Source organism: Choloepus didactylus, chromosome 6 (assembly GCF_015220235.1).
Source record: "Choloepus didactylus isolate mChoDid1 chromosome 6, mChoDid1.pri, whole genome shotgun sequence".
Lineage (NCBI taxonomy): Eukaryota > Metazoa > Chordata > Mammalia > Pilosa > Megalonychidae > Choloepus > Choloepus didactylus.
In genome coordinates, this window is record NC_051312.1 from 32,101,758 (window position 1) to 32,124,725 (window position 22,968).

General features: G+C 59.0%; 1 protein-coding gene across 1 annotated transcript; it reads left to right on the plus strand.

The window, feature by feature from the left end:
- The first annotated feature begins 1,794 nt into the window (after positions 1–1,794).
- Positions 1,795–21,916, plus strand: MYBPC3 (myosin binding protein C3). Its single transcript, XM_037839592.1, has 35 exons — positions 1,795–1,819; positions 2,141–2,239; positions 2,859–3,206; positions 4,040–4,141; positions 4,223–4,330; positions 4,420–4,568; positions 5,462–5,579; positions 6,048–6,096; positions 6,235–6,264; positions 6,445–6,498; positions 7,029–7,049; positions 7,363–7,526; positions 9,016–9,148; positions 9,436–9,438; positions 9,572–9,696; positions 9,780–9,885; positions 9,974–10,140; positions 10,518–10,683; positions 11,352–11,458; positions 11,577–11,606; positions 13,272–13,411; positions 13,633–13,713; positions 14,436–14,595; positions 15,610–15,714; positions 15,803–15,991; positions 18,065–18,199; positions 18,370–18,537; positions 19,206–19,294; positions 19,457–19,652; positions 19,917–20,056; positions 20,266–20,425; positions 20,520–20,656; positions 21,112–21,298; positions 21,451–21,488; positions 21,636–21,916. Exons 1-34 carry the CDS (start codon positions 1,795–1,797, stop codon positions 21,459–21,461), a joined length of 4,002 nt encoding a protein of 1,333 aa, XP_037695520.1. The 3' UTR covers positions 21,462–21,488; positions 21,636–21,916.
- The last annotated feature ends 1,052 nt before the right edge of the window (positions 21,917–22,968 follow it).

The window sequence follows — 22,968 nt, forward strand, 5'->3', positions numbered from 1 at the left end:
TTAAATTGCAAACCCACAGAGGATGATTGGAATAGTAGGAACACTGGATTTTCCAACCTTGCGAGGTGGAGGCTAATAACATCCCACTTTATAGCATGGGAAACTGTGGCTGGTAGAGGTCAAATACTTTGTCCAAGGTCACACTGCTGATGGGGTGGCTGGGCTGGAACCCCAAGCCTTTGAAATAGGAAGCTTCGCTCACCGGCTCCCTCACTTCTCTGGAAGAGGACGCCCGTCAGTGAGCCAAGTCTCAGGAATTAAGCCCCAAAGGCCTCCAACGAGCCACAGAGCATTCTCACGGGGGCCGCAGATGGGTGAGTGCCCCGCACGGCCTGACACCCTGGGTGCACCCTGGGCTTGCCGCATGGTGCTCGCTCCTTAGCTCTGGTCCCCACCCCATGACGGGGCAGAAACAGAAAACGATGAGCAGGACCGTCAAGTGTCAGCCTGCAAGCATCTTGCTTCTGACTAGAAGAGGCGCCAACAGGCTAGGAGAGGGTCCACTCCTGGCAGCCTGTAGACCTGCGGGAACCCTGGGTCGCCAGCCATTCAGCGTGGGGCCCATGCCCCTCAGACCCTCAGGAAAGGGTTGGGCGGTGTTCAGAGTCCTCTTTCAAAGAGGGCTCAGAAGCATGGAATGCGGTTTAAAAGTAGTTAAAGATGGGAGGGAATGGTGGATTTTGGTGTTTCGAGGGGTAGTACGTTTTGGCCAGCTGGAAAATGCGTGTGCACGAAATTCCACCTACTCAGTGCAGGCGACATTGTTTCCTGAGACTGGGTCTTGCTTGGAGTGAGTCACATAGAATCTTAGTCACGGGGGACAGACCTCAGGGAGCAGGGAGCCGAGGGGTTCCCAACCTCTGGGCACGAATCCCTGTGACTTGGGCTAAAGCCAGCTCTGCTTCGGTCTTTCAGTTTGGAGCATATTCAGAGAGTCACCCACAGGGCCTCCCCAGCCCCCAGTGTTGCTCCCCACTGGCTGGCCCTGGACTAAGCCGGCCCGGGAGTCTCCAGCAGGGCCCTGTGAGCTGCGGCCACGTGGGCCAGAGAATGACCACAAACACGCAGCATTCGGTGTTTTCTCTAGACCAGGCCCTGCTCTAAGCATTTTTATTTCTAAACCCACTTAACCTGTGTAACAATCCTACACCCTGGGTGCTGCTATCACCAGCCCCACTTTACAGATGAGGAAAGGAAGGTGTTGAAAGGTTAGGGGAGTAGCAGAGCCAGGACTCAGAGGCAGGTGGCCTCGGGGTCCTTTCACTAACCACTGACCCCCACCCCACCCCCGCCCTGCCCTGCAGAGCTCTGCCCTGCCCCCTCTGCCCCTCCAGCCCCACCTGACCCCCCACCCCCCCCCACTCCCCCCAGCCCTGCACTGCCTAGCAAGGTGCCCAGCAGTGGATGTACCTGACCTATCGGCCTCAGGGTTATGGCCCAGTACACTTCCACCATTCAGTGTGCTTGTCAAACAGACATATAGATGGGGCTTGGGGTACCCCTGAGGTCACTGAGGGTTGGGGTACAGAAGCTGTCCTATTTGTCCTGGGGGAGGGGAAAGAGGAAACGAGCAAAGTGGCCCCAACTCCCCACCCCTTCTCCCACCCCACCTTCTCCACCCCCTGGAAGACCTGGGCTCCCTGGAATTTGTCTATATTTAGCGGGTGGCCGGCAGGAGGCAGATAAGGAGGCCTGCAGGGGGAGGGGCCCTTATATAGTGTGGGGGGCCATCCCCATTCAGTCCCTCTGCGAGCGCCCTGTGTCTGTCCAGTACCTGTGGTGTTCTCTCCCAAGATGCCGGAGCCCGGGAAGAAGCCAGGTAGCTCCAGCCTCGGGGTTGGGCTTGAGTGGGGTGCAGGGAGGGCTGGGGGAGGGGGCACCCACACTTGGGGAGCAGGGCTGGAAACTAATGCCTGAAGAGTTGGGTGACGGGGCCTCTGAGCCCCACGATGTGGGGAGGAGCCTCCTGGGTCCTTTCTTGATTCTCAGTTTCTCGGTCCCCTCTTCTGATGAGGATAAGGGTGGATCCAGGGCCAGGGAACACAGAGAAGTGAGAGAGTCAAGCAGGAAGCCCCCAGGGTTGATCACCCTAATCCCAGGACCAGAAGGCTCCCTTCCCTGCCCCCATCCCCTTCTGCAGCAAGGCTGGGCCTGGCCTTGCCTTTTGGGAAAGCCCCTGCCATCTCTGGGCCTCAGTTTCTCCATCTGAACGAGGAGGAGATGGACCTAGGCTCCTCAGGTTCCTTCTAGCAATGAGATTCTCTGCTTTAGGAGGCTGCAGCCCTGTGCCTCCCATCCTCCCCACCCCCCGTTTGGTGGCAATACAGCCCTTCTGCTCTGGGGTTGGACGATCAAGAGGCCCCAGAAACCCCAGGTCAAGGACAGAGAAAGTCCCAGCGCCGGGTCCTGGCCCTGGCCTGCACCTCTACCAAGGTCACCCAGGGCAGGAATCCTGTTCCCACCCCCACTGCCCTCTCAGGCCAGCGTTATCTCAATTGCTGATTCTCAGCCTGAGGCCCTTGGAGGATAAATTTAGTCATATTCCAAGTAGGCAGAGTACTGGCCCCAGCCAAGGGACCCAGATTGGGGGTGGAGAGAGCCGAGGTAGGCCAGGGCTCATCTTCCATGTTCCCAAGAAGTGGGGGGTGGAGTATCCAGGGGACAGTCTTGGGTGGAGGTTAGGATCACAGTCCTAGCTCTCTCACTTACTGGCTCTGTGATCTTGAGCAAGCCACTTAACCTCTCTGAGCCTCAGTGTCTTCATCTGAGAAATGGACATAATGACTGCACCTGCCCTAGAGCTGTGGAGCATTAAATGGGGGGATGCATGTCAAGTGCTTAGCACCATGCTTGAGAAGAGGGGCTGAAGGGGCGGGACCCAGGCACCAGATGTGTGCAGCTGTGCCAGGTGACCCTGCAGCCTCGGTCTGGCTCCTCAGTCTCAGCCTTCAGCAAGAAGCCACGGTCAGTGGAGGTGGCTGTGGGAAGTTCTGCCGTGTTCGAGGCCGAGACAGAGAAGGCAGGGTTGAAGGTGCGCTGGCAGCGGGGAGGCAGTGACATCAGCGCCAGCGACAAGTACAGCCTGGCCGCCGAGGGCACGAGGCACACCCTATCAGTGCAGGACGTGGGCCTTGCCGACCAGGGGTCTTATGCGGTCATCGCCGGCTCCTCCAAGGTCAAGTTTGACCTCAAGGTCATGGAGGCAGGTAAGCCCCTGGGCAGCCTTCCCTGAGGGTTGAGCTTCTAGGCACAGGGGCAGCCCAGTCACCTCTCCAGCTGCCCAGGGAGGACGTGCTTTTGCCTGTCCTTGCCTTGGCTTTGTCTCTGCTGCTCCTGCAAAAAGCCCTTTGCCCGTTTTCTGCACTAAGACCTCTCTGATAGCCCCCAGAGCCCTCCCTGGCCTGTTTCAGCCCTTGCAGAGGTGGGGCAAACACAGAGATGAACCAGGCACAGCCCTGACCTCTGGGAGACCCAAAGCGAGGCCACCCCCACATAGACGGCTATTTGGTGGGCTCTGTGTGCTGTCAGGGGAGGCCCCTGGGAGCTGTGGGTTGGAGGGAGCCCCCAGCCCAGCTTAGGGGACCAGACTGAGGCTAGAGCCGGGGAGAGGAGAGGAGAGATGGCTCCCAGAGCTGCTCAGGGCAGACCCACCGGGACGTGGGGATAGGCTGTGAGTGAGGAGAAGGCAAGATGCTGGCTGGCTTCCTGGCTCATGTGTGCCACCTCTGAGATGTGGAGTGGGAAGGACCAGATACGGCAGGAAGGAGAGGAGCCAAGTGTTGGATGTCTTCATCCAAGTGAGATGTCTAGTCTGGTGCTCAGGAGAGATGGAAGGAGGGGATGGGGGGCTACTTGAGCTTGCAGAGGTGGTGGGCAAAAGTAGGGGAGAGAAGGGCTCATGGAGGGGAATGAGGAAAGAAGGACAGATGAAGCTCTGTCTACACTGAATGAGCCTGCAAAGACTGGGGAGGAACCAGGGATGGGAGCAGGGGTCTCCGGTTAGGAGCTGCTCCATGGCCCCTTGCCTGATCCCCTCCAGAGAAGGCAGAGCCTGTACCAGCCCCTGCCGAGGCCCCTGGAGCCCCTGGAGGAGCCCTGGCCCCGGCTGCTGAGCTGGAAGGAAGCTCTCCAAGTCCCGAAGGTGAGAGGGGCTGGTGGGGAGGGACAGGGCTGGTGAGTGGGGGGGTGTCCCAGGGCAAGTCCCAGAGGCCTCTGCTCACAGGGTCAAGCTCAGCCGTCCCCGACAGCCCTGCCCCTGGATGCCCTGGCGCCCCTGAGGACCCCATTGGCCTCTTTGTGATGCGGCCCCAGGATGGTGAGGTGACCGTGGGTGAGTGTGGGGCAGCTACACCCAGGGGTGGCGTGGGGAGGGATCAGCCAGGTGCCCCCCATGCCCGGCCTGTCCTCCCTGTCCCGCAGGCGGCAGCATCACCTTCTCGGCCCGCGTGGCCGGGGCCAGCCTCCTGAAACCGCCCATGGTCAAGTGGTTCAAGGGCAAGTGGGTGGACCTGAGCAGCAAGGTGGGCCAGCACCTGCAGCTGCACGACAGCTACGACCGAGCCAGCAAGGTGGGGGCACCTGGGGACAGGGAGGCTCAGGGGTACAGGGGTCGTGGGCTGCCTGGAGAGGGAACACGGAGAGCCCCCGGGAGGAGCGGCGGGCACCGTGAGACTGGAGGCACATCGGAGGTGCAAGAAAGGGGGGTCAGGAGCCTGGGAGACACACGGAGGGTGGGCCGTGGGGACCAGGGACACAGAGGGAGGCATGGGGGGGGGGACTTAGGGGAGAGTTATGGGGAGGTATAGGGGGCTGTGGGACATGGGGGGCTTGGAGAGCATGGTGGTCTCAAGGGGTCATAATGGGGCCTGGTGGGGGCTGGGGAGCTCAGACAGGCTGTGGGGAGCACTGGGAAGTACGGGGGAGAGTCGGTTAACCCTGAGAGGGTTAAAGCCCCTGAGTGGGCATCAGAGCTCAAGGGGTCCTTAGGGATCAACTAGAACAATTTTTCATGATACAGATGAGGAAACCAAAGCTCAAGAGGTTAAGTCCATGGCCCAGGGTCACTCGATTCAGGCCTGGAACCTGTGCCTCCAACTCCCAGCCTCTGCTCCTCCCACTCTTCCACACTGTCCTGGGGCTGGCGTGGGGCCTCTGGCAGGGCAGGCAGACATTTCAGCTGTGTGGTTTGCGCACTGCACAAAAGCGCCTCATCCACAGTGAATGCCACTGGCCTCGGAGACATCTCAGATGTGTATTTTATCATGACCCTGCTCCAGCAGATGGCAGTCATGTGTCCTGAGAAGGGACTCCTTTGTCTAATTTACACAAAAGGGGTTAACAAAGCCCTGCAGGGTGGGAGGGTTGGGGAGGTAGAAGCAGAGGACCCCTTCCCGGCCTTTGGCACCCCCAGTCTGCTTTAGGAGTGAGGTCTCTTGTCACCCCTAACTCCCCACCCCCACAGGTCTACCTGTTTGAGCTGCACATCACCGACGCGCAGCCTTCCTCCGCCGGCGGTTACCGCTGTGAGGTGGCCACCAGGGACAAGTTTGACAGCTGCAACTTCAACCTCACCGTCCATGGTGAGGGCGGGCCCAGTCTGTCCTGGGCTGGGGCTCCCCGGGGGTCCTGGCCCTCGGCCCTGCTTCCATTTCTCACCCTGAAAGCTGACGCCTCGCCCTGGTCAGCCAGCAATGCCGACCGCCTGCACAGTGTTGCCCGGGGCTCAGCAGGGGCGAGAAGAGACCTCCAGGAAGGTGGTGGGTGGGCATCGCACAGCCGAGTCCAGGTCTCGTCCAGGGTGGGACTTTGTCTTGTCATCTTAGTATCCCCGGTTCCTAGCCCAGGGCCTGGCACTGCCTGGATGTCTGGTGAGCAGGTTGGAGGGGAGAGCACCCACCTGTAAGGGAATTGGGAACCTCGATCCTGGTCAAGGCTGGGAATGTGGGCTCCAGGGGGCAGACGCTGCTCTCAGTGGGTGCTGGACACGGCCCCTGGGACAGCCCCCTCTGAAGTCCCTTCCCGGGTCCCCTTCCCCTCTTTGAACCCAGAGGCCATCGGCCCGGCGGATCTGGACCTCCGATCAGCTTTCCGCCGCACGTGAGTGGCCGTCTCTCCTCAGGGTCTGGGGGAGTATGAGGCCCCACGGGGTCAGGGCTGGAGGGGGTTGTGGGTGGGCAGAATGGCTGAAGCTGATGGTGAGGGGCAGTGAGCAGACGCTGGGTTTAACCCCTACAGGAGCACAGCCGGAGGTAGTCGGTGGACCAGGTATCCCTTCCCCGGTCCCCACCTGCCCCCTACATGGACCCCTGGGAGCCCCACCCCTGCCAGTGCCCTGCCCTCTCCCCCCACTCCCACCCCATGTTCCCCCACAGCTCCCAAGCCCCTCACAGTCCCCCCGCTGCAGCCTCACTGGTGATGGGCGCGGGGGTGGGTTCCTCTCCGCAGTGACGGCCATGACGACGCCGGGACTCTGGACTTTAGTTCACTGCTCAAGAAGAGGTGAGCCCCTGGGTGGTGGCTCCAGGGCAGGTAGGGAGGCCTCACTTCAAATCCCAGCGCTGGAAGTGCCCACCGGGCCCAGCCGCACTGACCTCTGTTCCCTCCGTCTTCTCCTTCCCTCTCCCCCGACCCTTCCCTTATCGCTGCTGCTGCTGCTGCCGCCTCCCAGAGAGTAAGAAACGGGGTCTGGGTGCTTTGGGGGCTGCAGGGTGCTGGTGGGTGCAGAGCTGACCCTTTTGGGATCCCATCCCGTCCTCGCCAGGGTGTGGTGAGAGTTGGGGCTGGGAATCAGTCAGACCTGGGTGAGGAGCCCCTGACGGGTGGGGGTCCCCAGCTCTCTCAGCCTCGGTTTCTCCTGAGACCCACCTGCAGAGCTCAGGAGGGGTAAAGGAGGCCCTGCCCAGGGCCCGGCCGATCGCGGGTGCACTGTAAAGGTAGAGGGTGCAGGTCCTGGGAAAGGGGGTACGGAAGTCCTCGGGCTGGGGTCCAGGCCTCTAACGAGCCCACTGCCCTTTCTGCCCACCCTGGAGCAGCAGTTTCCGGACCCCGCGGTGAGTGCCCCACGAGTCCCAGCACCCCTGACACCTACCGACTTCAGTTAGGAGCCCTTTCCTGGCCACAGCCCCCATATTGAGCCCCAAAACCCCTTGGCCCTCAGACCTGGCCATGGACCCATGTTGAGTTCCAGCCGCTCCACCCGGGGGAGGGGAGGGAATGGGGCAGAGGGTCAGGGGCAGCTGCAGCTCCTTGTTCCCGGGCCCAGGAAGTCCTACCCCAGAGAAGGGGAGGTGGGGGGGGGGCTGCCGTCCTGCCCCGGGCCTTAGGGTGTCCCCTGAGGCCTCTCGCGCGGACTGCGGGACACAGGGACGTCAAGCTGGAGGCACCGGCCGAGGAGGACGTGTGGGAGATCCTGCGGCAGGCGACCCCGGCCGAGTACGAGCGCATCGCCTTCCAGTACGGCGTCACCGACCTGCGCGGCATGCTCAAGAGGCTCAAGGGCATCAGGCGTGACGAGAAGAAGAGCACAGGTCAGCCCCTGCCAGTGGACAAGGAGAGGGGCCCAGGCTAGCCCCAAACCCCCACGGAAAGTGACAGGGCCCCGGCTAGCCCTTCCCACCGAGGGGCTGACGAGAGCGGCGGGAGCCCCCTAGGGGGTGCGCGGGGAAAGGCAGGGGCCTCGCCGGCCCGCCCTCCGCGCTATCCTCGGGGCCTCGGCGGGCGCTCGGAGGCGGGGAACGAGCTCGCGGGGCGCGCTCCCCAAACGACCCCGTCCGACCCGCGCGCGCGGGAAGGGAGATCCGGAGGGTTCGTCCTCCCCGCCGCCCGCCCCGAGACCTCTCCGCCTCGGCGCCTGGAGACTCGGCCCGGCCCTGCAGCCCCGCGCCGGCTCCGGGGAGTCTCTTTCGGCACGGCGGGGCCCGAGCTGCACACGTGGCCCCCACTATGAGCAGAAATCCACCGGCTGCCACAGGGTTGACTCCGCCACCACCGGGCCTCTGGTGCAGGGGAGCCCCGAACTTCAGGCCCAGAGGCAAAAGGAAGAGGAAAAACAGATGGCGGCTTGGTGGGGCAGACAGGTGCTCTCCAGGGCAGGGAGGTCAGCTAGTAAGATACTAATAGTAAAACTAGCCCAAAGAATTCCTTACTAAGGGTCAGGCACTCGGGGTTTTTACAGAACTGTCCTTTCATTCTCGCCACCACACTATTATTATCCCCATTTTACAAATGTGGAAACTGAGGCACAGAGAGTTTGGCTAAGGAACTAGCCCAAGGTAACAGAGCAGCAAGCAGCAGGTCCAGGATGTGAAGCCAGGCAGGAGAGCTCTGCCCCCTCCGAGCCGGCCCCAGGCCCAGCCAGATTGCCTGAGGACCTGGGGGGCCTGCTCTGCTTTGTAGATGCAGCCCCCAACCCCGGCAGCCCCCTGGGCCCGGTAGCGGCAGTGCTGGCTTTACCAGCTCTGGGGGCTGCCCACCTCTGCGGGCACACAGTGGCCGGAGGAGGTGCTCCCGGGTGGCCGGCCAGGGCTCCAGTCCCAGCTGTGCCACATAGCAGTGGGGCTGGTTCTCCCCAGCCCTGTCTCCCTCTCTGCGGCCTGGGGACCATAAGGCTGCCTTGCAGGGCTGGGGTGGGAATGCAGCGTCCACTGGGTGGGTCATCTCACAGGAGCACACGGGTCTGGGGGTGCTGTGAAAACAGAGCTGAGAGGAAGCGAAGGTCCATTTGGCCCATCCCCCTTCGCCCCCCCCCCCCAAGCTTCTGCCCTTCTGGAAACCCCCGACCCTATCACTGCCACCACTGAGCTGAGCAGGTGGAAAGGACCCCAAGAACAGAAGGACAAAGACACAGAGAGAGAGGGACAGGCAGAAAGAAGGAGGCAGACAGGCACACCAAACAGACAAAGAAACAGAGTCACCACAGAGACACCGAGAAACCGAGGTGGAGGCAGGAGGCCCTGAGAGGCTGGGTGGTGGGAAGCAGGGTGCAGACAGCTGGGGCAGCCAAGGGGTGGCACTCAGCCTTTCAGAAGAAGCTGGAGCCAGCCTACCAGGTGAGCAAGGGCCACAAGATCCGGCTGACTGTGGAGCTGACGGACCCTGATGCGGATGTCAAGTGGCTCAAGAATGGACAGGAGATCCAGATGAGTGGCAGGTGAGGGCTGAGGGCAGAAGGGGTGCTGGGGTGCTGGGGGTGGAGAGAGGCACCCCTCAGGGGAGAGGGTTGCTCCCCCAGCCCCGCTCTCCCTGCCTCTCTGTCTGCCTGTGTGTCTCTGTCTGTTGCTTGCCCCCACTCCCCTTTGCCCAGTTCTCTGGATGTGTGTTTAATTTCCTTTCCTTTTGTCTGTCGGATTCTATGCCCTGCCCTTTTCTCTTGACCTCTGCCTCTGGGTTTTGCTTCCACCCATCTGGGATGCTCCAATGGCCCCTCTTGTTCCATAGCAAGTAAGTCCAGCTCCTAGAAGGCTTGGGGTGGGGATCCTGATGGGGGGATTCCCATGGGGAATCCTGACGGGGCAGCCCGGGCCCAGGAGGCAAGTCCCTGGCTCTCCTCCATGCCTCCGTGGCCCCTGCCCAGGTACATCTTCGAGTCTGTGGGCAACAAGCGCACGCTGACCATCAGCCAGTGCTCCCTGGCAGATGACGCAGCCTACCAGTGTGTGGTGGGCGGTGAGAAGTGCAGCACCGAGCTCTTCGTCAAAGGTGGGCCTGGGGCCCTGGCACTGCCGGGCCGGGGTGAGGGGCCTGCAGAGGAGCCACGGACCCATGGCATTCTCCCCTGACAGAGCCCCCCGTGCTGATCACACGTGTCCTGGAGGACCAGCTGGTGATGGTGGGGCAGCGGGTGGAGTTTGAGTGTGAGGTGTCAGAGGAGGGGGCCCAGGTTAAATGGTGAGTGCCAGAGGCTTGGGCGTGGGTAGGAGTCCGCGGGCATTTGCCCAGAGAGGCTGCCAGCCCTTGCTGCCCCCATCCCGGCCAGGCTGAAGGACGGAGTGGAGCTGACCCGGGAGGAGACCTTCAAGTACCGGTTCAAGAAGGACGGACGGAAACACCATCTGATCATCAACGAGGCGACGCTTGAGGATGCCGGCCACTATGCACTGCGCACCAGTGGGGGCCAGGCGCTGGCCGAGCTCATCGTGCAGGGTGGGGTGGGGCCGGGCGGGGGCACACAAGGCTCAGGGCCGCACACCCCTCCCAGCCCCCCCCCCAGCTACATCTAGGGATCAGGCAAACCTGGGCTCAAGGCCTGTGTGGACCCCGGACAGGCCACTTCGCCACCCTGAGCTCCCTGTTTCTCATCTGGGAAAGGAGGGTGCTGAGGTGACCACCCCAGAGGCTGCTGGGAGGGTCTGATGGGCGTGGGTCAGCGTCCCGCTCCTGCACACCTGAGGCTCCTCGTGTGCACTGCACCAGCACACACGTACATCATGGCCACATGGGCCCAGACGGGGGCACACTCGGCACCACGGATTCACCCCCCATGCTCCTCATACACTCACCCCATCTGCCTGTCCCCCCAGAGAAAAAGCTAGAGGTGTACCAGAGCATCGCGGACCTGACGGTGGGCGCCAAGGACCAGGCCGTGTTCAAGTGCGAGGTGTCGGACGAGAACGTGCGGGGTGTGTGGCTGAAGAACGGGAAGGTGCTGGTGCCCGACAGCCGCATAAAGGTGTCCCACATCGGGCGGTGAGTGGGGCATGTACCCGCCCTGGGCGCAGGGGCGCGGCAGGAGGGGCAGGCGGAGGCTGGGGAGGGGCACACAGAGAGTTGGCAGATGGGGTGGGGGGCGCAGGGACAGAGAGATACAGATAGAGATGGAGAGAGACTGAGACAGACAGAAGCACGGACAGAGATCAAGACAGAAAGAAAATAAAGTTACAGAGAGACAAAGATGTGGAGAGACAGAGAGAAGGAGAGTACATTCAAGATGGAGAAAGAGGGACAAAGAGACAAAGCAGCAGGGATGGAGACAGGCAGGGCCCCAGCCCCCAACCCTGCCCCTCTGGCACTGAACAGAGGCCGTGGCCCACCCGCTCTCTTACTCACGCCCTGGGCATCTGGGCAGCCCGTGCTGGGCCTGAGTTCACGGGGATTAATGAGACCCAGCCCCTGCCCGGTCTCTAAGGATCCAACCCAGGGGTCATTTTGGTAAAGAAATCCCTCCTACGCTGCCTACTTCTGATGTGAAGAGGCTGGAAATGCCAAAAAAAAAAAAAAAAAACAGAAAAAAAAATATTTCAAGAAACCAGAACACCCATGAGCCAGGAGGAGGCGAGAGCCCCTGGGGTCCCCGGCTGGTGTACCCGGGGAGACCCACCCCCACGTGGGTCCCCTGAGCCCCCGCTGCCCTGCAGAGTCCACAAACTGACCATCGACGACGTCACGCCTGAGGACGAGGCGGACTACAGCTTTGTGCCCGAGGGCTTTGCCTGCAACCTGTCGGCCAAGCTCCACTTCATGGGTGAGCCGCTGCCTGGGTTGGGAGGATAAGGGGAGCTGGGGCAGGGGCGGCAGGGCCAGGTGCCCCTTGCTGGGCCCTGCTTTGGCCCTGGTGCCACTTGCTTTTCCTTCTCTTGCAGAGGTCAAGATTGACTTCGTGCCCAGGCAGGGTGAGTTCTGGGGCCCCCCTGTGCTGCCTCGGCTCTGCCCGCTTCCCTGCACCCCACTCCCCCACCGCTCCCTGCCACTCACAAGCAGAGGAAAGAGCAGGGCTTTGGGTATTGGGGTCTTGAGGCCCTGCCCCTATTCTGCCACTCATGGCCATGGGCCAAGGATAATCTCTCTGAACCTCAGTTTCCGCATCTCTATAATGGGTGTCCCAACCTCTCTAGGGAGGGTGGGAAGATGAGATGGCAGGATGCATGCAAGCTGTCAAATGCATCACAGAAGTGAGAGTTTATTATTAAATCCTTTCTTCTTTTGGAAGTTGCTCCTCCTGTTTTTAAACTATTTTAGAATCCTCGCCTCAGGAGAAAAGGCCAGGCTGAGGCATACTCTAGGTCAGTGCCTGGGGGTTCAGTTAAGATGACACTCCCTTTAAAGTGAGTTCCATGGTGAAATAAGTTTGGGAAACACTGAACACTTGTTCTACCTCTTGATGGTTTAGAAGGTGCATTAGCATGTTAAAGGTTCTGAGAAGTCCTGCAGTGAAGAACCGTGCTGAACTTCATTTGTTTCCTAATGGCCATGGAACCCCCCTGTTTTTTTCTGTCAGGACATCAGTGTTCCCCCAAACACAATTTGAGAAATGCTACTCTAGGTGAATTGATATTATAAACCTCCCAGGGAACTTCCTGGGGTGATGGGAATATTCTAGATCTTGATTGGGGTGATGGTTACTTACACAATGTATACATTAGTTGAAACTCACTAAACTGTATGCTCAAACCTGTGCATGTTATTGTATGTAAATTACACCTCAATAAAATTGATGTTTAAAAAAACAAAAAACAAAAAACAAAATGGGTGTGGGATGGTGCTCTAGTTTGCTAATGCTGCTGGAATGCAAAACACCAGAAATGGATTGGCTTTTATTAAAGGGGGGTTTATTTGGTTACACAGTTACAGTCTTAAGGCCATAAAGTGTCCAAGGTAACACATCAGCAATCGGGTACCTTCACTGGAGGATGGCCAATGGTGTCCGGAAAACCTCTGTTAGCTGGGAAGGCATGTGGCTGGCGTCTGTGCCAAGTTCTGGTTTCAAAATGGCTTTCTCCCAGGACATTCCTCTCTAGGCTGCATTTCCTCAAAAATGTCTCTCTTAGTTGTTCTTGGAGCGTTTGTCCTCTCTTAGCTTCTCTGGAGCAAGAGTCTGCTTTTGACGGCCGTCTTCAAACTGTCTCTCATCTGTAGCTCCTGTGCTTTCTTCAAAGTGTCCCTCTTGGCTGTAGCTCCTCTTCAAAATGTCACTCACAGCTGCACTGAGTTTCTTCTGTTTGTCAGCCTATTTATATGGCTCCAGTGATTTAATTTAGACCCACCCTGAATGGGTGGGGTAACACCTCCATGGAAATTATCTAATCAGAGTCATCACCCACAGTTGGGTGGGGTATATCTCCATGGAAACACTCAACGAATTACAATCTAATTAACACTGATAGGTCTGCCCATGCAAGATTACATCAAAGATAATGGCGTTTGGGGGACATAATACATTCAAACTGGCACAGATGGCTTCCAGCCCCTGCCCCACGATCTGTGTTCCTTCCAGGTCCCCCCTCTCTCCTGGGCTTGGGCGCCTCCCCTTTCTCTGACCTGGGTCTTCTCCTCCCCAGAACCTCCCAAGATCCACCTGGACTGCCCTGGTCGCAAGCCGGACACCATCGTGGTTGTGGCCGGAAACAAGCTCCGCCTGGACGTCCCCATCTCCGGGGACCCCGCCCCCACCGTGATCTGGCAGAAGACCCTCACTCAGGTACTGTGGACCCTGCCTCAGTTTTCCCACCTGTAAAATGGGTGCATGGGACCAATGAGCATCGGGGCCTGTGCCACACCCAGCCCTGCCCTCGCAGCTGGGGTAAGGAGGGCAGCAGAGGAGGGGGTGGCGGAGGGGGGGCCAAGGGGCCACCGGGCAGGGATTCCCTCCAGGCTGGGTCAGTTCCCCTTCTCCCGACTCCCCTCCTGCTCTGTTCTCAGGGGAATAAGGTTACAGCGGGACCAGCCTCTGATGCCCCAGGGGACACAAGTGCCAGTGATGAGTGGGTGTTTGACAGGAAGGTGAGTAAGCTGGAGTTGGGACACGGCTCATTTGTCTTCTGTATTTTTTTCCTGCCTGTGTGTTGCCGACCCGTGAGTGAGGGCTCTCTGGGGGTGCTCACACCCAAAAGGTGCCTCAGTGAGGGGTAGATTCACCCCTGGCCAGGGACCCCTGCTGTGTTTTCACCCCAGGCAGGGTCTCTGGGGGTCCTCACACAGCCAGGTACCCTGAGGAAATCCCCACCCACCCATGGGTGTTCACACCCTCTACATGGCCAGGAAGCCCCCTCCCTGGCTCCCTTCTTCCTGAGCAGACCTAGACTTTGTGCTCCCCCCAACAAGGGAGGGGGTGACTTTTTGGTAAGTGTGGCTGCCTGGGCTGAGTGCCTGGATCTGCTTTACCTTCTCCGTGGCACTGTGAGTTCTGGAAGCCTACCCACCTGAGGCCTTGTGGGTCCTCATGACAGCTCTGTGAGGGAAAGTTATTCCCATTTGACAGATGAGAAGACTGAGGCACGGGGAGGTGGTGGTTGACCAAAGTTCCAGGACAAAGCTAGAGCTAGAGCCTGAGCCCCTTGCCCTGCTTGCACATGGTCGGGGCCAAATAAATGCTTCTGATCTAGGTATTTTGGCAGCTGTGGGCCCCCTGTGGAGCCTAGGTTGAGCGCCGTTCCCATTTTGGGGCTGTGGGCTGCTATAGGGGCCTGTGGGACCTGTCCCCCAGCTCCCCTCTTCCCCCTTAGCTGCTGTGTGAGACCGAGGGCCGGGTCCGCGTGGAGACCACAAAGGACCGCAGCATCTTTACCGTCGAGGGGGCGGAGAAGGAAGACGAGGGCATCTACATTGTCACCGTGAAGAACCCCGTGGGCGAGGACCAGGTCAATCTCACAGTCAAGGTCATCGGTGAGGCTGGCCGGAGCCCCCGGGGGAAGGCATCCCCAGGGAGGGCCATGCATTTGCTCATTTAGTCATTCAGCAAACATCTCGGCACCCTCTCCCAGCCAGGCACTGGCCCTCAATGGGGCGATCTCCTGCCCTCAAGGAGACCCCCGTTCTTGGGGGAGACAGAGGCAGAAACACCTAACGGATTTCCTATGATGCAGGGGGAGGTGTCCAAAGTGCTGTGGGAGCACTGAGGACGGAGCTGTTCCTCATGACTGGCGAAGTGTAGCCTTTAGAGGCTGCGAAGATGGCGGGGAAAGGCATCTCAGGCAGAGGGAATGGCAGTGCAAAGGCGTGGAGGGGTGGCAGGGCCTTCTGGGTGTGGAGCAGAATGAATGGGTCCACGTGGGTGGAGAACCGGGGGAGGATCGGGGCTTGGACATGGGATGACTTCGTGTCCTGGGCTGCCACAGCCAAGCCCCACAAACCGGATGGCTTAAAGCCATATGAACGAATTGTCCCACGCTTCTGGAGGCCAGAAGCTTGAAATCAAAGAGTCAGCAGGGCCACGCTGCATGGGAACCCATAGGGGAGAATCTTTCCTCGCGTCTTCCTGCTTCTGGGTTGCTGGGGTTCCTTGGTGTTCCTTGGCTTGTAGACTCGCTGGCCTCTGTAGTCCCTGGCCTTCTCCCTGGGTCTGTCTTCTCCCTTGCTTATAAGGACACCAGTCACATGGGACTAAAGGCCCACCCTACTGCAGTGTGACCTCATTCTAACTTAACCAATTCCATCTGAAATGACCCGATTTCCAAATAAGGTCCCGGTCACAGGACCAGGGGTTAGGATTTGAATGTGCCTTTTTAGGGGACACGACTCAACCCATATGGGCAGCGGAGAGCCATGAGGGTTATCGCAAGCTGGTGACCTGATCAGAACTGCATTCTAGAAAGATGGCTTTGGCTCTGGGGGTGGTGGGGGCCGCCTGCGGCTGTTGGAGGGGTGGTGCAGGGACGAGCTTGGGGTCTACCTCTCCAGATGTGCCAGACGCCCCTGCGGCCCCCTTGATCAGCAACGTGGGCGAGGACTCCTGCACGGTGCAGTGGGAGCCTCCTGTCTATGACGGCGGGCAGCCAGTCCTGGGTGAGCTCCGGGGCATGGGCGTCAGGGCCGGGAGCAGGGGCTGTGGGGGTGCCCGGGCCCGGGCCAGAGGCTGACTCCGCCTTGCCAGGATACATCCTGGAGCGCAAGAAGAAGAAGAGCTACCGGTGGATGCGGCTCAACTTCGACCTGCTGCGGGAGCTCAGCCACGAGGCGCGGCGCATGATCGAGGGCGTGGTCTACGAGATGCGCGTCTATGCGGTCAACGCCATCGGCATGTCCAGGCCCAGCCCTGCCTCCCGGCCCTTCATGCCTATCGGTGAGCCTGCCAGCCGGCGCTGCCCCCACCTCCCCAACACCGTCCCCAACCAAGGAGCCGCAGTAACACCAGCTGCTCCGTGGGCGGCCCCACACGAGGCCTTTCCATCCATCTTCTCTAATCCCCCACGGGTATGTACTGTAAGGGGATGTACCTTCTCGTTGGACAGATGTGGAAACTGAGGCTCAGAGAAGGCTAATGACTTGCTGGTGGTCACCCAGCTGGGAGAGGGTGGAGCTGAGACTCACACAACAGTGACCCCTGCTTGAACCCCTTCCCCTCTGGAGCCTCACTTTCCACATCTACCAAAGGGGGATAATGACAGATCTCCGCAGAGACCTGTGGTTAGGGTGAAGTGAGATAAAACAGGCAGAGCATCTGTATAAAGGAGGTGCTCAATAAATGTTAGCCCCTCCCTCAACCCAAGGTTTGCCACATACAGGGTGGGACGAGGGCAGTGGTGCCTCAGGGGTCGGCTGGTGTGCCTGAGTGCATCTGTCTGTGATGGGCACCCTGGTTTGGAGAAACAGCCCCGTGGCTCCCTGGCAAGCCGTCTGGAGTCACCCTCTCCCTGAGGCCTTGGTTTTCCCCTCTGTGTGATGGGCTGGGAGGGTAGACCAGATGCTGAGGGTGTGGCTGGGCTCTCAAGGACACCAGTCCCCATCCGGGTGTGTGAGTCTGTCCGGGGCAGGGGCAGGGGCAGCTGCGGGAGTGCCCCTCCAGTCCGGGGAGGGGTGCAGTTTCGGGAATAAGCAGGGAGGGGTTGTGTCTGTGGAGAGAAGAAAGGTCCAGCCTCTGTTCATAGAGACTGACATCTGGTTTGTTCAGACTTAGCTCACCTTGTCATAACTCCAGGAAATTCCACGTTTTATGCGAGTTTTTGTTGCTTTTCCTAGATCACATTTATAGCATTTCTTACACTATTTGACTAGACAAGGCTCCTTCTGAGCATGTTTGTGTTCTCTTAGGTGTCTTTTTCTATTTAGATCCCTCTTTTGAAATTGTTTTATTTTAATTTAAATTTTTAATAGACTTAATTTTTTTAGAGTAGTTTTAGGTGTATCAAAAAAAAATGTGCAGAAAGTAGAGTTCTCATACACTCCCCTTCCCCAGTTTCCCCTAACACCTTGCCTTAGTGTGGTGCATTTGTTATAATGTTGTAAGGAATCAGTATTGAAGTGTTATTATTAACTCAAGTCTATGGTTTACATTAGGGTTCACTCTTTGCCTTGTTCGGTTCTGTGGGTGTTGACAAATGTGTAATGTCACATATCCATTACACTATCATACAGAATAGTTTCACTGCCCTAAAAATGCATCGTAATCCACCTATTCATCACTCCCTCACCCCCAATCCCTAGCAACCGTTGATCTTTTTCTCTTTATAGTTATGCCTTTGCCAGAATGTCATATAGTTGGAATCATACAGTATGTAGCCTTTCAGGCTTTTCTTTTCTTTCACTTAGAAATACTCATTTAAAGTTTCTCCGTGTCTTTTTGTGGTATGATAGCTCATTTCTCTTTATCGCTGAATAATATTCCATAGTATGGATGTACTACAGTTTGTTTATCTATTCACCTATTGAAGGACATATTGGTTGCTTCCAGTTTGGGGTAATTATAAATAAAGCTGCTATCAAAATTCATGTGCAGGTTTTTGCGTGGACATAGCTTTCAACTCATTTGGGTAAATACACAGGAGTGCAATTTGGTAAGCCCATGTCTAGCTGTGTAAGAATCTTCCAGACTGTCCTCCAAAGGGGCCGTACCATCTAGCATTCCCACCAGCAATGAATGAGAATCTCTGTGGCTCCACATCCTCTCCAGCACTTGGTCTTGTCACCTTTTTGGGTTTTAGCCGTTCTCATAGGTGTGTGTCTGACTGTTTTTAAGCCAATCTAGAGACATGCCTTTTAATGGAGCTGAAATATTCCTTAAATTGCCTGAAAGCCTGCAGAGGGGGAAGCCCCCCATGCAACCTGGGGGCAGTGGAGGCATCTGGGCCGTGGCTGCTTCAGCATCCCCAGCTGGTGCAGGCCCCCGCAGACCCCTGTCTGACTTTCCCCTGCCCAGGGCCCCCCAGCGAACCCACGCACCTGACTGTGGAGGATGTCACCAACACCACCGTCTCCCTCAAGTGGCGGTCCCCGGAGCGCGTGGGAGCTGGAGGCCTGGACGGCTACAGTGTGGAGTACTGCCAGGAGGGCTGTGAGCACCTCCCCCAGCCCTGAGCCGGGTGCCACCCCATCCCCCAGTGCCCTGCTCCGACCTGTCCCCCAGGCCAGGCACCTGATCCCTGCTGGGCCTTGTCAGTCAGAGAGGTGGGCAGCGGCGGTGGGGTGTCCATGCTGACCCTGCCCCTGGCCTGCCCACCCCAGGCTCGGAGTGGGTGGCTGCCCTGCCGGGGCTGATAGAGCGCACGTCGCTGCTGGTGAAGGACCTGCCCACAGGGGCTCGGCTGCTCTTCCGGGTGCGGGCTCACAACGTGGCCGGGCCAGGGACCCCTGCCACCACCAAGGAGCCTGTGACAGTGCAGGAGATTCTGCGTGAGTGCCTTGCCCCATGCATGGTCACAAGCCCTTGGCGGGGCAGCCCATCAGAGGAAGGGGTCCCACGTGGGCAGGGACGGCAGGGGGTGGGGCAGACATTTGCAGAGAGGGCCCTCTTGGATTTTCCAAGTCAGCCTCCCAGTTCTGCAACAGGGAAGATATGGGTCGTTACACCATCCCCACAGAGCTCTGTTCTGAGTCCCTTAGCTTCATGTCCTCAGGATTGAGTAGAGGCCACTCAGGGTCAGATTGCCTATGTGGGATCAATTTCCCATTCCCCTATTCCTTGTCCCAACAAAGCCTCGAGTATAAGGATTGGTTCTCTAAGTTGTAAAGAGGCAGTAAACTGGGGCCTCCGTTTGCATCCCGGCCCGCAACTTACTAGCTGTGTGACCTCAAACAAGTTGCTTGCCCTCTCTGGTCCCTGCTTCTTGCAGCACATGACGAGGCTCAGATGGAAGCTGGAGATTTGTAAGCCATTTGGGGCTGGGTAGATGTAAGTTGCTGTGGGTCAGGGAAAGTTCAAGGAGAGCAGGGTCCAGCAGGCAGCTTTTTTCTTAGCTGCAGCTTTCTGGGTCCTGCCTCAAGAGAGAATGGAAACCGGGGAGCTTCTCAGGGTGGGTCCGTGGCTGGCCTGCACTGAGCCACCCACTCTGGACCCACAGAGCGGCCACGGCTCCAGCTGCCCAGGCACCTGCGCGAGACCATCCAGAGGAAGGTTGGGGAGCCTGTGAACCTCCTCATTCCTTTCCAGGTACCGCTGGCCTCCTTCCTTGTCCCCAAGGGGAGAGGCTACCGTGTATTGTCCATACCCAGTGGATGGAGGGTCACCGGGCTGATGGGCTGCCGTGTGAGGTGGGGCAGTGGCCAGCCTCGGGAGGGCCAGGCTCAGAGTGGGGCTATCCCTTCCTTCCAGGGCAAGCCCCGGCCCCAGATAACCTGGACCAAAGAGGGGCAGCCCCTGGCAGATGAGGAGGTGAGCATCCGCAACAGCCCCACGGACACCATCCTGTTCATCCGGGCTGCTCACCGTGCCCACTCGGGCACCTACCAGGTGGCGGTGCGCATCGAGAATATGGAGGACAAGGCCATGCTGGTTCTGCAGATCGTGGGTGCGTGGCCCTGGGGCCTTGGACCCCGCTCATTTCTAGCCCCTGGGCTGAGCTGGCGGGGCCCAGGACCAAGCCTGAGAACCCAACCCAGAGCTGCACCGCTTCCAGCCCTGGGCTCTTCCTCTGGGTGAAGATGATGGCAGCCAAGACTTGGCTGGGAGGGGCAAAGGGGCCCCTGGTGCCCGGGACCCCCTCCCCACCCCCAAGCTCTTACTCAGGCAGTATCGGGAGGTGTGTGCTCTGACCATGCCCATCTCCTTGCAGACAAGCCCAGCCCTCCCCAGGATATTCAGGTCGTTGACGCTTGGGGTTTCAATGTGGCTCTGGAGTGGAAGCCACCCCTGGATGATGGCAACACGGAGATCTGGGGTTACACAGTACAGAAAGCTGACAAGAAGACCATGGTGAGCCTGGGGTCCTGAGCCCCCCACATACATCCTCCGTACATCCACGCTGACCCTGGCCTCAGAACAGCCCTACCTCTCACCCTTCTGCTGCTGCTCTGGTCCCCCCTCAACCTGGGGGAGGAGATCCCAGGGGTTCCCAAGAGAGGCCCCAGGCAGGGAGTAGGGCCTGGCCCCAGGGATCCCTCCATCTCCTCCACCTGCCCCAGGAGTGGTTCACGGTCTTGGAGCATTACCGCCGCACTCACTGCGTGGTGTCAGAGCTCATCATCGGCAACGGCTACTACTTCCGGGTCTTCAGCCACAACATGGTGGGTCCCAGTGACAAAGCCGCCACCACCAAGGAGCCCGTCTTGATCCCCAGACCAGGTGCTGTGCCCCAGCTCTCACCCCGGGAGGCGCCGGGGCAGGGAGGGTAGCCTAACTTGGTGGCCGCCTTGGTATAAGGTCCTCTCGCCAACAGGCAACACATATGAGCCCCCCAGCTACAAGGCCCTGGACTTCAGCGAGGCCCCGAGCTTCACCCACCCCCTGGTGAACCGCTCTGTCCTCGCGGGTTACAATGCTGTCCTCTGCTGCGCTGTCCGGGGCAGCCCCAAGGTAGAGAGTTCAGACAGACCCGTGCTACTGACCCAGGAGGCAGCACTCATAAGCCTTTTTCTTTTTATTAATTCATTTATTTTTATTTGTGTGGACTTAACGAATTTTTTCAGTGGGTTATAATCTTACTATCATTTCTATTTTTATGCTCAAATTGTCCTGATTTGGTGAGTCCCCTTTTCAGCTGGTTTCTATGTCCTTCTGCTCTGTCCCTGCCTTTGGATCATTCTTTGGATGGGTAGGTGGGTGGGTGGGGGGTGGCTCAAAGGCGTCAGCCTGTCTCCTGCATCCCCCCTGGGTGTCAGGGCCTTGGTGCTTGTTGTTGGCCCTGTTTACTTCCAGCTTTGGGGACTCCAGTGGGCGCCTCGGAGTTGATGCACAAATGCCAGACTCCCAGGGCTTCTGCCAGGTCCCCTCTCAGCCTGTGATGGTTTCCCTCCCTCCCCGATTTATAGCCCAAGGTTTCCTGGTTCAAGAATGGCATGGACCTAGGAAATGACGCCCGCTTCCGCATGTTCAGCAAGCAGGGGGTGTTGACCCTGGAGATCAGAAAGCCCTGCCCCTTTGATGGGGGCATCTACGTCTGCAGAGCCGCCAACATACAGGGCGAGGCGCAGTGTGAGTGCCGCCTGGAGGTGCGAGGTGAGGAGCCCCTGGGCCGGGGCCTAGGGTGGAGAAGGCAGGGCACCCGCTGGGACTCTGGGCTTTTGCTCTTCTGTCCTGGCCGAAACAGCTGCCCCCCGCCTCGTGGAAGGCTGGGAGGACACGTGGCATGGCCTCCTTCTCTCCCACAGTGCCCCAGTGACCAGGCCGGCTCCCCCGAGATGGCAAGGTACGTACTCCAGACCACCCTGACACCCAGGGACCAAATTGGAGGCTGAGCCCTGGCCCTTGGTCCAGGGGCAGCCAGAGGAAATGGAGATGCAGGAGGCCCTTGGGAGAGGTGTCTGCTTCACTCACTGGGGAACCTGTGTCATAGGTGCAACGAACGCCAGCCCCACGTGCCGGGAGCCTGGAGGGAATCTGCTGTTGGCTGTGTGTGCACAAGTGTGTATCTTGGGGCCGGGGTGGGGGAAGACTCAGCAGGGCACAGTAGTTACAGCAAGTGGGCACTGGGTGGGATGTGGACTGATGAACTCTCAGAACTCCTGGAAGCTCACATCTTTGGGGCAAAAAGTGTGTAGGCTCAGGAAATGCTGGTGGGGGATGAGGTTCATCTGGCTGCCATGTCTCAATGTCTGAGGGAAATAAACAATCAGCACACTGTGTTTTCAACAGAACCAGCATAGGGAAACTGACTTGCCCTTCACAGCAAACTGAGGGTGTATGTGCTGTCTCCCAGATGAGTTAAAGAAGGCCCAGAGTAGAATCCTAAAGCCACAGACCGTCAGCACTAGAAGGAACCTTTAGGCGTCCCCCATTGTATACACTCTGCAAATGAGGTGACAGAGGAGATGTGGAGGAAAGTGTTAGCAACAGAGCCAGAAACCCAAGGCATCATCCCACACGGCCCTTGGTCATGGCAGCCGGGCGGGGCGAGGCCGGATCTCATGGGGTCTTTGGCTCTGAGGCCCGGAGTGGAGCTGCCGGGGCTGCTGTGGGTCCCAGGGAGCAGCAAGCCTGCAGCCCACCCACACCCACACCCCATGTAGGCGAGAGCTCCCCTGCCCGGTTTGAAATACTGGGGATCAGGAGCATGGAAAGGCCAGCGCCCTACTCTGGTCTTCCTTCCCCCACGGGAAGCCTCAATCCCATCATCAGTTTTCTTTTGGACTCAGAGGTGCCCAGTCAGAGGTTAGAGGGTCCTCCCTGCCCATGGAGTGCCAGAAGGTCTCCCCGTGGCCTAGATCAAAAAATAGTCCATGCAGGCTGGTCCCAGGGCTGCTTCTCAGAGCTCTACCCTACCCAAGGGCTCCAAAGGCACCCCTGGCCATGAGCCCAGAGCCCTGGCTGCAGGCGCTGCAGGATGCCCCGGCCGTGTCAACGCCCTCCAGACCATTGCTGCAAAGGGAAGGGGGAGCCCCAGGGCCTTGGTATCCCCCCAGTGCTAAATGCGTCTCCATCGCTGATCAGGTGCTAGGCCCGGTTTGGCTGCTCCCTCTAGTGGCCAGTTCGCAGCACACCGGCCTTCTGCGGGGCACTAAGTGCCTCAGAGAAGGTCCCACTGGGCCAGGGGCCGGCGGGTGGGAGCCGGGGCTTCCTCACGCCTGAGGCTGGTATGGATGATCTCGCTTCCTTCCTTCAAGCTAGAGGGGCCTTTTTAGAGTCCACGGCCAGTCCCTCCTCAGGCCAGGCTGAGAGGAGCCATCATT